We start from the raw sequence: 13,559 nt of genomic DNA, 5'->3' as shown, positions 1-13,559 counted from the left end.
ATGTTGTAGTTTATGTCAGAGTTTCCTTCTTTTTCGAGGTTAAATAGTATTACTTTGTATGTATATATCCCATTGTACTTATTTATTCATCTGTTGATGGACACTTTTGTTGCTTCTACCTTTTAGCTATTGTGAATAATGCTGCTAGTGGGTGTACAAATATCTCTTTAAGACCCTGCTTTCAATTCTTTCGCTTGTATATTCAGAAATGGAATTACTGGATCATATGGTAATTCTATTTTTAATTTTTTTGAGGTACTGCCATTTTTTTCAGGAGCAGCTGCACCATTTTATGTTCCCCCAAGAGTTCACAGGGATTCCAGTTTTTCCACATGAATGCCTACACTTGTTCTTTTCTGTTTTTTTGACAGTAACCATCCTAATTGGTACAAGGTGGTATCCCGTTGTGGTTTGCATTTCCCTAATAATTAGTGACATTGAATATTGTGCTTATTGGCCTTTTGTATATCTTCTTTGGAAAAATGTCTACTCAAGTTCTTTACCCATTTTTTTAATTGGGTTGCTTGCTTTTTGTTGTCAAGTTACAGGAGTTCTTAACATATCCTGGATGTTAGCTCTTTATCAGATATATGATTTACAAATCTGTTCTCCCACCATGTGGGCTGTCGTTCACTCTGTGATTATGTCCTTTGATGCATAAGCTTTCATTTTAATTTTGATGTCTAAATTCTCTATTTTAATTTTGGTGCCTAGTTTATCTATTTTGTTTCTATTGCCTATGCTTTTGTTGTCACATCCAAGAAATCATTACCAGAAACAATGTCATGAAGCTTTTCCTCTATGCTTTCTTCTAAGAGTTTTATAATTTTAGATTTTACATTTAGTAAATGATCCATTTTGAGTTAATTTTTAATTTTTGTATAGAGGGGGTCCAGTGTCATTCTTTTGAATGTAAATATCCAGTTTTCCCAGCACCACTTGTTGAAGAGACTACCCTTTCTCCATTGAATGGTCTTAGCACCCCTGTCAATAATTATTTGACCATATATGTGAGAGTACTTCTGGGCTTTCTATTCTATTCCATTGATGAATATATCTGATTTTATGTCAGTCCACATTGTTTTGATGTAGCTTTGTGATAAGTTTTAAAATCAGGAAGTGTGAGACTTTTACCTTTATTCTTCTTCAAGGTTGTATAGGCTATTCAGGGTCCTTTTAGCTTCCACATGAATTTTAGAATGGATTTTTCTCATAACACAAAACATTGTTGAGATTTTGAGAAGGATTATACTGAATCTATCAATTGCTTTGGGTAGTATTGACATCTTCACAATATTTGTCTCCAAATCCATGGTATGGGATTTCTAATTGTGTCTTTAATTTTTTTCATCAATGTTTTATAGTTTTAAGTATACAAATCTTTCATCTCCTTTGTTAAGTTTACTCCTAGGTATTTTATTCCTTTTGATGCTATTATAGAGTCATTTTCTTTGTTTTTAAGATTGCTTCTCGTTAATGTATAGAAACAAAACAACTGAGTTTACAAGTTGATTTATAATCTGAAACTTTGCTGACTTTATTAATTCTTACAGTTTGTGTGTGTGTGTGTGTATGTGTGTGAGAGAGAGAGAAATCTTTAGGATTTTCTACATAAAAGATCATGTCATTTGCTAAGACATTTTATTTCCTCCTTTTGATTTAGATGTCTTTTATTTCTTCTTTTTGTCCAATTTCTCTGGCTAGGACTCTTAGTACTGTACTGAATAGTAGTGGCAAAGGCAGGCACTCTTGTCTTATTACTGATGTTAAAGGAAAAGCTTTCAGTCTTTCACCATTGAGTATGATGTTAGCTATGGGCTTCTCACATATGGCCTCTATTTAATGTTGAGGTTGTTTCTTTCTATTGCTGGTTTGTTACACATTTTTGTTTTTGTTTTTAAGTAGGCTCCACACCTAGCATGGAGCCCAGTTTGTTACACATTTTCATCATGAAAGAGTGTTGAATATTGCCAAGTGGGTTTTTTTTTCTGTGCCAGTTAAGATGGTCATGTGTTTTTTTTGCCCTAATTCTGTTAATGTGGTGTATCACATTGATTTTCATATGTTGAGCCATCCTTGCATTTCCACTTGGTCATGGTGTATAATCATTTTAATTGTTTTCAAATTCTGTTTGCTAACATTTTTTTTGAGGATTTTTGCATCAATAGCCATCAAAGATTTTGGTCTAGTTTTCTTATTCTGTATTTATACAGGTTTAGGATCAGGGTAATAATGACCTAATAAATTGAGTTAGGAAATATTCCCTTCTCTTCAATTTTTTAGGGAATTTGAGGAATACTGGTTAATTCCTTAACTGTTTGGTAGAACTTAACGGTGAAGCCATGTGGTCATGGGTTCTGTCATCTTTTGTTAGATTTTTGATTACTAACTCAGTCTCTTTACTAGTTATAGATCTGTTCAGATTTTCTGTTTCTTAATTCAGTCTTGGTAGGTTGTATGTTTCTAAGAATTTGTCCATTTTATCTAGGTTATCCAATTTGTTGGCATATTATCTTTCATTATACTCTCCTATAACTTTTTTATTTCTGTAAAATTGATAGTGATAGTTCTCATTTCTGATTTTAGTTATTTGATTTTCTGTTCTTTTTTCATAGTCTAGCTAAAGGTTTGTCAATTTTGTTGATCTTTTTGAAGAACTGTTAGTTTCATTGATTTTCTTTTTTAAAAAAAATTCTGTATTATGTTCATTTCTGCTTTAATCTTTTAATTTCCTTTCTTTTGCTAGCTTTGGGTTTAGTTTGCTCTTTTCTTAGTTTCTTAAGCTATAAATTTAGGTTGTTGATTTGATATATTTCTTTTTAATGAAAGCATTTATAACTATGAATTCCCCCCTTACTACTTCTTTCACTGAATCCACATACATTTTGGTATGCTGTGTTTCACTTTCTTTTCACTCAAGATATTTTCTAATTTCCCTTGTGATTTCTTCTTTGACTCATTTGTTGTTTAAGTGTATTGTTTAATTTCCACATATTTGTAGATTTTCTGGTTTTCCTTCTGCCATTGATGTCTTCTTTCATTTCATTGCAATGAGAAAAGATGCTTTGTATGATTTTAATCTTTTAAAATTCATGAAGGCTTCTTTTGTGGTTTAATATATGATGTATGCTGGAGAATGTTCCATGTTTACTTGAGAAGAATGTGTATTCTTCTATTGTTGAGTGGAGTATTCCATATATGTCTATTAGGTCAAATTGATCAATAATGATATTCAAGACCTCTGTTTGCTTATTGATTTTTTTTTATGGAGTTGTTCTATCCATCATTAAAAGAGAGAGATTGAGAGTCTACTGTTACTATGTTACTGTCGATTTCTTCCTTCAATTCTGTCAGTGTTTGCTTCACATATTTAGAATGGCTAGTATTTAGTGCATATATGTTTATTATCATTACATACTCTTGGCAGATTGAGTCTTTTATATTATGTAATCTCCTTTGTCTTGTGTAAGTTTCTGACTTAAAGTCATTTTGTTTGATGTTAGTATAGCCAACCCTATTTTATTTTGTTTATTATTTACATGAATCATCTTTTTCATCTTTTTATGCCCAACTCATATGTGTCTTCAGTTCTAAAGTGAGTCTCTTATAGACAACATGTAGTTGATCCTGATTTTTAAAAATCTATTCTACCAACCTGTGTATTTTTATTGGGGAATTTAATCCATTTATTAAATTAATTACAAATTAGTTAATTGGTAATTTAAATGAATTACTAAATAGTTATTAATTTATTTTGTTTTTTTTTAAAGATTTGTTTATTTGAGAGAGAGAGAGAGAGAAGTATGAGTGGAGGGAAAGAGTCTCAAGCATACTTCCCACTGAATGCAGAGTCCAATGTGGGGCTGAATTTCAGTACCTTGAGATCATGATCTGAGCTGAAATGAAGAGTCAGATGCTTAACCAACTGAGCCATCCATGTTCACCCCCAAAATTATTAATTTAAATTGATTAATAGAGAATAACTTGGGGCACCTGCGTGACTCAGTGGTTGAACATCTGCCTTTGGCTCAGGGCATGATTCTGGAGTCCCTAGATTGAGTCTCACATTGGGCTCCCTGCAGGGAGCCTGCTTCCCCCTCTGCCTCTGTCGCTGCCTCTCTCTCTCTCTCTCTCTCTCTCTCTCTCTATGTGTGTCTCTCATGAATAAGTAAAATCTTTTTAAAAAAGAATAATTCACTTTTGCTATTTTACTATTTTCTGTATGTCTTCTATGCTTTTGGCCTTCATTTCCTGTTACTGCCTTTCTTGGTATTTACTTGATTTTTTTGAAATGACACATTTTGATTCCCTTCTCATTTCCTTTTATGTGTCTTCTGTAGATATTTTCCATGTGTTTACCATGGGCATTGCATGTAGCATCCTAAAGTTATAACAATCTATTTTAAACAGCTACCAACATAACTTCAATTGCATAGAAAAACTTCTCATTTAACAGCTCTACTCATTTAGTTATTGATGTCAGAAATTATATCTTTATATATTAAATATATATATAATGATAAATTTATCATTATTTTATGGTTTTCTATTTTAAATACGGTAAGAGAATAAAAAATGGAGTTCTGAACCAAAATTATAATACTGGTATTTATATTTATCCATGTATTTAGCTACAGCAAAAAACTTCATATTTTTTCATATGACTTCAAGTTGCTGCCAATATCCTTTCATTTCAACACGAAGGACTCTCTTTATCATTTCTTGGAGAACAGATCTAAAGATAAAGAACTGCCACAGCTTTGTTTAACTGGCATTGTCTTAATTTTTCTCTTATTCTTGAAAGACAGTTTTGCTGGATATAGAATTCTTGGTTGACTGTTTTTTTTTTCCTTTCAGCACTTTAAATATATTATCCCACTGCCTTCATGCCAGAAGTTTTTTTTTGCTAAGAATTATATTGATAATCTTACTGGAGATCCCTTATATGAAATGAGTAGTTTTTCTTTTGATGCTTTCAAGATTTTTAAGATTTGTCTTTAACTTTCTACAGTTTGAAGGTGTGTCTTTGTTGTAGATTTCTTTGAATTTATCCTACGTGGAATTCACTGAGCTTCTTACATTTGTATATCCATATTTTTCTCAAATTTGGGGGAGTTTTTAGGTATTATCCCCAAAATAAGCTCTCAACCCCTTCCTCTCTTCTTCTTCTTTTGGTATTCTAATAATATGTATGTTGGTCGTTTATGTTATTCCAGAGTTTCTTAGGCTCTGTTCACTTTTCTTCATTTCTTTCTTTTCTTTTTTTCTTGGCTTTTCAAACTCAAGAACTTAAAATCTGTCTCCAAGTTTGCCAATTCTTAATAATGCTTGTTTGAGTATGTTAATTCCCTCTAGTGAATTTTTCAACTTATTTTATTTTTTATGCTCCAGAGTTTCTGTTTGATTCTAAAAAATAATTTCTAGTTCTTTGTTGGTATTCTCATTTTGTTCATATATTGTTTTTCTGATTTCTTTTTGCTCCCTTTCCATGTTTTCCTTTAGCTCTTTGAGTACACTTACAAGTATTATTTTAAAATTATTGTCTTAATAAGTCTAAAACCTGTATTTCTTTAGAGTCAGTTTCTGGAAATTTATTTTATTCATTTAAATTGTCCCTCCTATCCTATTTCTTTGTATGGTTTGTGATCTTTTGTTCAAAATTGCACATTTTGGAGTGCCTGCATGGCTCAGTTGGTTAAGCGTCCAACTCTTGATGTTAGTTCAGGTTTTGATTTTGGGGTCATGAGTTCAAACTCCACAGTGGGGCTTCAGCATGGAGCCTACTTTAAGAAAGAAAAGAAAATTGCACATTTGGAAAAACAGCCATATATCCTAGCCTTTGTTGATTGGCTCCATGCAGCAGAAGAACCTTGCTAATTAGCCCAGTGTTCTCAGGTGTTTTCTAGGCACTAGTTTTCCCTGGACCTGTGTGTGTGTGGTTTTTCCCCTCTCTAATTATCCCATATACATGACTGTTTTAAAATATCTTAATTTCAGTGAGTCTTACCCCGTTCTTAGATGTCTCATTGTATTTCTCTCCGTATAATCTCTTGTATTCTTCTCCCCATAATGTCTTGTATGGAGTCACCCATGAGTTTGTAGGACCCTTTGTAGTTCTCATATGCCACAGTACCTGCTACTGCTTTCAACCACCTCCAATCTGATATTGAAATGATGCCTTCATTTCTGTCTGAGCTCTGAGGCAAGCAAAACAGAAAACAGTCTTTCAGGAAGCAGTTAGACATGCTAAAACATTGCAAACAAGTTCCACTCTTTTCCTTCTGTCCCAGGGGAGGAGCTGGGAATTGGAAACTTTCCATCTATGCAATATGACGCCAGAGGTGAGGCAAGGATGAACAAAAATACTATGAAGTTTCCTACCATTTTGAGTATGGCTTTTTCTTGATTTGGCATTCTCTTGGTTGCTGCAAATCCTTGACTGGCTTCTAAATCTCCCACAAAGCTGTTTCAATCTGTCTATTGTTCATCTAGTGTTTCCATGTAGAAATGAGGGCCTAGAGATTCCTCTGTGCTATCTTGCTGACTTCAGTCTCCCTTGGCATCTATATTTTTTAAAAATTGGGAAATGAGGTATTGGGTAAAGCTGAGCAAAAGATACTAGATCAGGGTGCCTGATATAGAGAGATGGCACAGTACTGTAGGTAGGCCTATTCTGATGCAACGCAGATTGATTTTGTAAATACATCACCTTATTTTCATAGAAAATAATGTCATCTTCCCTTTAAATTGTGCAGTGATACCTTCAGAGATGCTGTTGTTGCCATTGAAGTAAGCAATTGATTATGCAGAAGAAATGAAAGGATAAGGGAAATGGCATAGTACTTATTCAAATTGGGAGCAGAAAATAGGGCCAGAAAAGTATACGAAATTCCAAATGCTTGTAAGTAATTTTAACATTTAAGGATGAATCTCTCCAGACCTGCTTAAACACTGTGGGAAAATTCTGTTTTCCCACAGATAGGCTATGAACTGCCTTTTTTTTTTTTTTCCCTACTACAAATCTAAGCTCTAACCCCAAATTAATACATATGTTTGAATTTTCCCAAGCCTATTTAGATATGCCCTATTTTTAAAATTTGCTTTAAAACTTTCTTATAATTTTTGATAAATGCTCAGTAATAGGTAGAAGATTCTTGTGCAAAGGAGGAAAACACTTGAGTGTTTCTAAATGTGGAGAAAAGACTAACTTAATGTTCTCTTTTGTTTTATTGGTCAGTTTGTCTATTGTTAATACCAATACCATGTTGAATTCTTACAGCTTTATCTTTTATATACTGTAGTCCTGATAGCTATTTTTTAAAAGTGTCTTTGCTCTTCTTGCACTTGCCCTTCCATATTAATTTTAGAATCAGGTAAGTTCCATAGGAAAAACCATTTTGGTGTTTTTTTTGTTTTTTTTTGTTTTTTTTTTTTTAGATTTTATTTTTTTATTCATGACAGACACACACAAAGAGAGAGGCAGAAACACAGGCAGAGGGAGAAGCAGGCTCCATGCAAGGAGCCTGATGTGGGACTCAATCCCGGGTCTCCAGGATTACACCCTGGGCTGAAGGCAGCGCTAAACTGCTGGGTCACTGGAGCTGCCCCCATTGTGGTTTTGATTAGAATTGCATTAAAGTATAGTTAAATTTGGGGCCATATGAAATTGGTTTAATGTTAACTTCTCTTATCCATGGATATGGTATCTTTGTCCATTTACTTAGATATTCTTTATTGCCCTCAGATAATATTTTTGTAATTTTATATAGAAAAGTGAAAAAAGAAAAAACCTATGTGGAATTTTTTTCTTAGGTACTTTATATTTTTCCTGTAAATGTTTTATGAAATTAGATTCTCTAACTTGTTTTATAGATATAGGGACATAATTGATTTTCAAAAATTGATCATAAATGTTGATTAGTTTTATTTACTTATCTGTAAATTCTGATGGGTTTTGTATTCTATTCCATAAACTCCGAATAATAATAGTTCTGTTTCTTCTCTCTCAATTCTTATAATTTTTGTTTTCTTCTAATATTGTGCTAACAGGACCTGTATTACATTGTTGAATAGAAGCAATATTAAACATTCTTCTTTATTTCTTATTTTAAGAAGAATGCTTCTAATGTTTCACCATTAAGTGTGAAATGTATTATAGTTTTGGCATATAACTTTTTGTTCAGAAGTCCCCTTCTACTCCGTTTATGGCTTTGGTATTTCTTTGTCCTAAAATAGAACAGAATTTGTTGAAAAAAAAATTGGTAACCACTGAAATGATCATGCAATTTTTCACATCCTATCTATTGTGCTAAAGAAATGTTCTAGGGTTAAACTGTGCTTGTAATTCCTGGGAGAAATCCATTTTGGTTATGATGCATTCTTTCATGTTTGTTACAGTTTTTTGATATTTTTGATGTCTTTGATATTTTTACATCTATATTTATATATGAAATTGGTCTATAATTTTCATTTCTGCTCTTGTCCGGGTTGGATTTTGGTGTTAGGTTTACCAGCTTCAAAAAATAAGCTAAGTGGTGTTCCTTCCCTCTTTTTGAATTCCTTAGAAGAATTTGAGTAAATCTAATTCTTTGGATATTTGGTAAAATTCCCCATGAAAAAAACTGACCCTCTCTCTTTATCTCTCAATCTCTGTCTCTGTCTCCCTCTTTCCATGTGTGTGTGTGTGTGTGTGTGTGTGTGTGTCTGTTGAAATAATATATAGAATCTGGCTTAATTTATTTAATGGCTACAGGAATACTCACACTTTTTGGGATTTTTTTCTTATAAAAATAAAATTTTTATTGAGATATATTCATATACTTTAGAATTCACCTCTTTAAAGTATACAATTTGGTGGGGGGTTAGTTTATTCATAGAGTTGTAAGGCCATCCTGACTAATATCCAAACACTTTCATCAGTTAAAAAAAAAAAAAAAAAAGGCTATGTACCCTGTATCCACACATTGTCTATTTCCCCTCATCCCCAGGCCCTGTCAACCATTATTCTTACTCTCTGTTTCCATGGCTTTGCTTAATCTGTACATTTCATGAAGTGGAATCTTACCATATGTGGCAGGCCTTTCACTAGGCATAATGTGTTCAAAGTCCATTCATGTTGTATCATGCACTAGTACTTCATTCCTTTATATTACCAAATAATATTCCATTGTTTACTCATTTTGTTTACCCATTTGTCCGATGATGGGCATTTGGATTGTTTTCATTTTTTGGCTATTAGGAATAAAGTTTCTATGTACATTCCTATACAGGTTTTTGTGTGGACATATGCTTTGAGTTCATTTGGGTGTGTACTTAGAAGTGTAATTGCTGAGTCATATGATAACTCATGTTAAACATTTTAAGGAACTACTGAATTGTTTTCCAAACTTGATGTACCATTTTACAATCCCATGAGAAATATAGGAGGATTCCAGTTTTTCTACATCTTTGTCAACAGTCATTGACCTAGGAGGTTTGAAGTGATATTTCACTGTGCTTTTGATTTGCATTTCCCTAATGACTAATGATATTGAGCATCTCTTCATGTGTTCTTTGGCCATTTGTTATCATCTTTTGATGAAATATCTATTAAGTCCTTTTTCCACTTTTAAATTGAATTATTTGTTTCTTATTATTGAGTTGTAAAGGTTCTTTATATATTCTATATCAAATATATGATTTTGTATTTTCTTCCATTTTGTGAATTATCCTTTCATTTTCTTGATGAAGAAAATTTCCTTTGAAGCACATTAGTTTTAAATTTTGTAAAATCTCTTTTGTCTATGTTTTCTTTTGTCACTTGTGCTAGATGATTGCCTAGTGCCTGGTCACAAATATTTGTTTCCTTCTAAGAGTTTTATAATTTTAGCTCTTACATTTAGGTTTTTGATACATTTTGAGTCAATACTTACATATGGTGTGGGGTAAAGTGTCAACTTCGTTCTTCTACATGTGGGTATATATTTGTCCTAGTACCATTTGTTGAAAATAAAATTGTATACTCCACTAAGTTGTCTTAATGCTTTTGTCAAAACAAATTGACCATAATCATAAAGGTTTATTTCTGGACTCTTAATTTTTAATAGACCCTTCCTTAATCTCTATTCCATATGTCTATCATCCTTATGCCAGTACTGTCTTGACTACTGTGGCTTTCTAGTAAATTTTGAAACCCGGAAGTGTGAATTCTCTAACTTAATTCTTCTTTTACAGCATTACTTTGGCTATATTGGGTCCCTTGGATTTCCATATGGAATTTAGGATCAGCTTGTCAGCTTTGGGGGGAAAATATTGTCAGCTGAGATTTAATAGAAGTTACTTTGAATCTGTAGATGAATTTGGGAAATGCTGTCATCCTAACAAAATCTTCTGGTTCATGAGCATTATATTTCTTTTCATGTACTTAGATCCTATTCTTTAATTTCAACAATTGTTTGATAGTTTACAGTATACAAGTCTTGCACATAGTTTGTTAAATTCAATCCTAAGAACTTTATCCATTTTTTAAAAAAAGGTTATTTATTTATTTGGGGGCAGGCAGAGGGAGAGAATCTCAAGCAGAATCCCTATTAAGTGCAGAACCCAGTGTGGGGCTCAGTCTACCACCCATAAGATCATGAACTGAGCTGAAATCACGAGTCAGACACTCAACTGACTGAGCTACCCAGGTGCCCCAGAATTTTATTCTTTTTAATAATGTTGTAAGTCAAATTGTTTTCTTCATTTCCTTTTTGGATTGTTCATTGCTAGATGTATAGGAATACAATTGACTTTTATAAGTTGATCTTGTATTTTGCAACCTGTTGAACTTGTTATTAGTTCTGATAACTTTTTATGGATTCATTAGGATTCTATATGAACAAGATGATCTCATCTGTGATTAGAGATTACTTCTTTTCAATGTGAGCACCTTTTATTTCTGAACAAATTGATTGTTTCTTTTTCTTGAACAGTTTTAGCCAGTTACATTTTTCTAGATGATTGCCTTTCATTTCAAAGTTTAAATTTATTAGCATAAAATTGTTCATGGTAGTCTGCTATGTAAATCCATACTCTATTTGTAGTAACAATGGTTCTTTGTTTCATTCCTGATGGTGTTTATAATGACTTCTGCTTTTTTTCTTTTTTTTTTTTTTTACATTCTCTTACATGGGAGGTGTATTTTTTTAAATTCTTTTAAAACTTTATGAAATACAGAGTACATGTGGATAAGCATACAAACAACAAGTACACAGGTAGATTTTCAAACTGAATACAATGGTAAAGTCAGAACCCATATTTAGAGACTAAATTAATGGATTTTCAAACTGAATACAATGGTAAAGTCAGAACCCATATTTAGAGACTAGAGATAATATTTAGAATATTATCAGTACCTCACATATTCCCATCATTCTTTCATTCAGTCACTCCCTGGCACCAACAGTATAATCCACCTTGATTTCTAAATGCATACATTAGTTAAAATTATGTTTCTACTAATATAAATAACACACTACATACTTATTTGTGTTTAGCGTCTTTCAGTTGACGTTATCTTGTGATATTCATCCATTTTGTTATGTGTGGTTGTAGTCCATTTATTCTCACTACTAAATGCTCTTCCATTGTGTTACTTTACCACAATATATAAGCTTCCTATTCCTAACAGGCATTTGGTACTTTCCAGTTATGGACTATTATGATTGGATAAACATATGTACACATTTCTTCCCTCACCTGAAGGTAACTATTATCCTGAATGTATAATCTATATTGTTTGTTGCTTCCTTTTTTAATATACCATTTTATTGCATGTATATGTATATGCCTTAAGATGCACATTTAATTTTGATTTTTTTTGAAAGAGGATTGTGTTGTGTATAGTTTTAAGAGCTTATTTTTCCACTTAATAATAAATTTGTTAATATTCCTCCATATTTTGCACATCAGTGTATTTCTTTCATTTTGATTTTTGTATAGTATTCATCCACTCTTTGATGGGCATATAGGTTGTTTCCTGGTGTTTGCTATTTGAAAGTACTACTGTCTCTATTATACATACCTTTTTTTTTTTCCACATCTGCAAGAGACTAGGTTACTAGGTCCTAGGGTATGTGAAAGTTCAATATTAGAAGATAACTCCAAAGTGCTTTCTCAACTGGCTTCACCAGTTTGCATTCAAATCAGATCCTGTGGATTGACAGTCCCCAGCATTTGCTATTGTCAGACTTTTTACATTTTGTCAATATTTCTTTGTGGTCTTTATTTGTATTTCTCTAATTGCTAGTGAACATTGAACATCTTCTCTTAGCTTATTAACTGTATGTATTTTCTCATTTGGGAAACCAATATATTTATATCTCTCAAGCAAATTTCTGTTGAGTTCACTGTGTTTATTTTAGGAAAGAATTTATGTGTTCTTTGTATCAATGTTTTCTAGTTGTGTGTGTTTCAAAACATCAATTCCTGGTTTTCAATTTGTGTTCTTATATTTTTGAGTGTCTTTTGATTAGCAGCAGTTTTTCATTTTAATATAGCCAAACTTCTTAATCATTCATAATTAATAATCTTTTATAATTAATGTTTTCATATATTGGTTAAGAAAATTTTTTTACTCCAAAGACTAAGGTATTCACCTATAGTTTCTATTTAGGGTTTAGAAAATTTTAACACTTAATTCCTTCCACACTTATTTTTATATTATATGGTAGAGATTCAATTTCATTGTTTTCCATAGGAATTTTTTTTTCGGGCCCATTCCCTTACTTTTCCAGTGATATGACATGCCAACTCCATCATACACATTTCCATATATGTTTGGATCTGCCTCTGGCCTCTTTTATTTCATCAGTCACTCATCTGTTCTTATAGATATTGGCTTATATTTTAAAAGAATTACTCTGGTTATTATATAACTTTCAAGAGATTTGATCATTATTATTTCTGCAATTTTAGGTATATTACAGCTAATACTGACACAGAAGAACAGAGTTTTCCAGTCTCTAAGGCATTTAATACACACATAGAGGAATTAAATTTAGATGTCCTTCTTCAAAAGGCTGATAATTTACGTATGAATGAATGTGGCAAGATGGAGAGTTTTGAACTACTTTGTGATCACAAAGAAAAGGTAAGAGATATGAGACAATAATGTTTATATAGTTTTAATTTTTAATCTGCTATCCCATTCACGGTATGACTGTTAACAACTGTGTTACAGTTTACACAAGCTAAATAGTTGATGCAAAATATTTCTATAATCTGACTGAAATCTTTAAAAAATAAATTATAGGAATTTATTAGGCCCTAAGATCATGAAAATGAGACCCAGATGTATGATTATACACATCTATCTTTATTTGATTCTTATTAATTTGCCGTATTTAATACATACTTTATAACATAAAGAGTAAGACCTACTGCTTCTGTTGGGACAGGAAAAGCTACATATTAAATTTTCTGCCTTAAAAACAAACAAAAATAAATAAATAAATTTTCTGCCTTATAGTTATAGTGTAACTAATAAGCCATCAGTATTTCAGTGTATTTCTACTAATGATCATTTTTTAGCATTTATC

At 32.0% G+C, this 13,559-nt stretch overlaps 1 protein-coding gene across 5 annotated transcripts in view; it reads left to right on the top strand.

The window, feature by feature from the left end:
* RMDN2 (regulator of microtubule dynamics 2) overlaps positions 1 to 13,559 on the top strand; it is a 67,147-nt gene that overhangs the window by 22,691 nt on the left and 30,897 nt on the right. For all 5 annotated transcript variants that reach the window (XM_072770496.1, XM_072770497.1, XM_072770498.1 and 2 more), the window contains exon 3: positions 12,937 to 13,111. In XM_072770496.1, the coding sequence (XP_072626597.1) occupies positions 12,937 to 13,111 (175 nt within the window). The remainder of the gene's footprint in view (positions 1 to 12,936; positions 13,112 to 13,559) is intronic.

Source organism: Canis lupus, chromosome 12, assembly GCF_048164855.1.
Source record: "Canis lupus baileyi chromosome 12, mCanLup2.hap1, whole genome shotgun sequence".
Taxonomy (NCBI): domain Eukaryota; kingdom Metazoa; phylum Chordata; class Mammalia; order Carnivora; family Canidae; genus Canis; species Canis lupus.
Note: the sequence above shows the minus strand (reverse complement) of the source record. Positions and strands in the feature narration are given on the sequence as shown.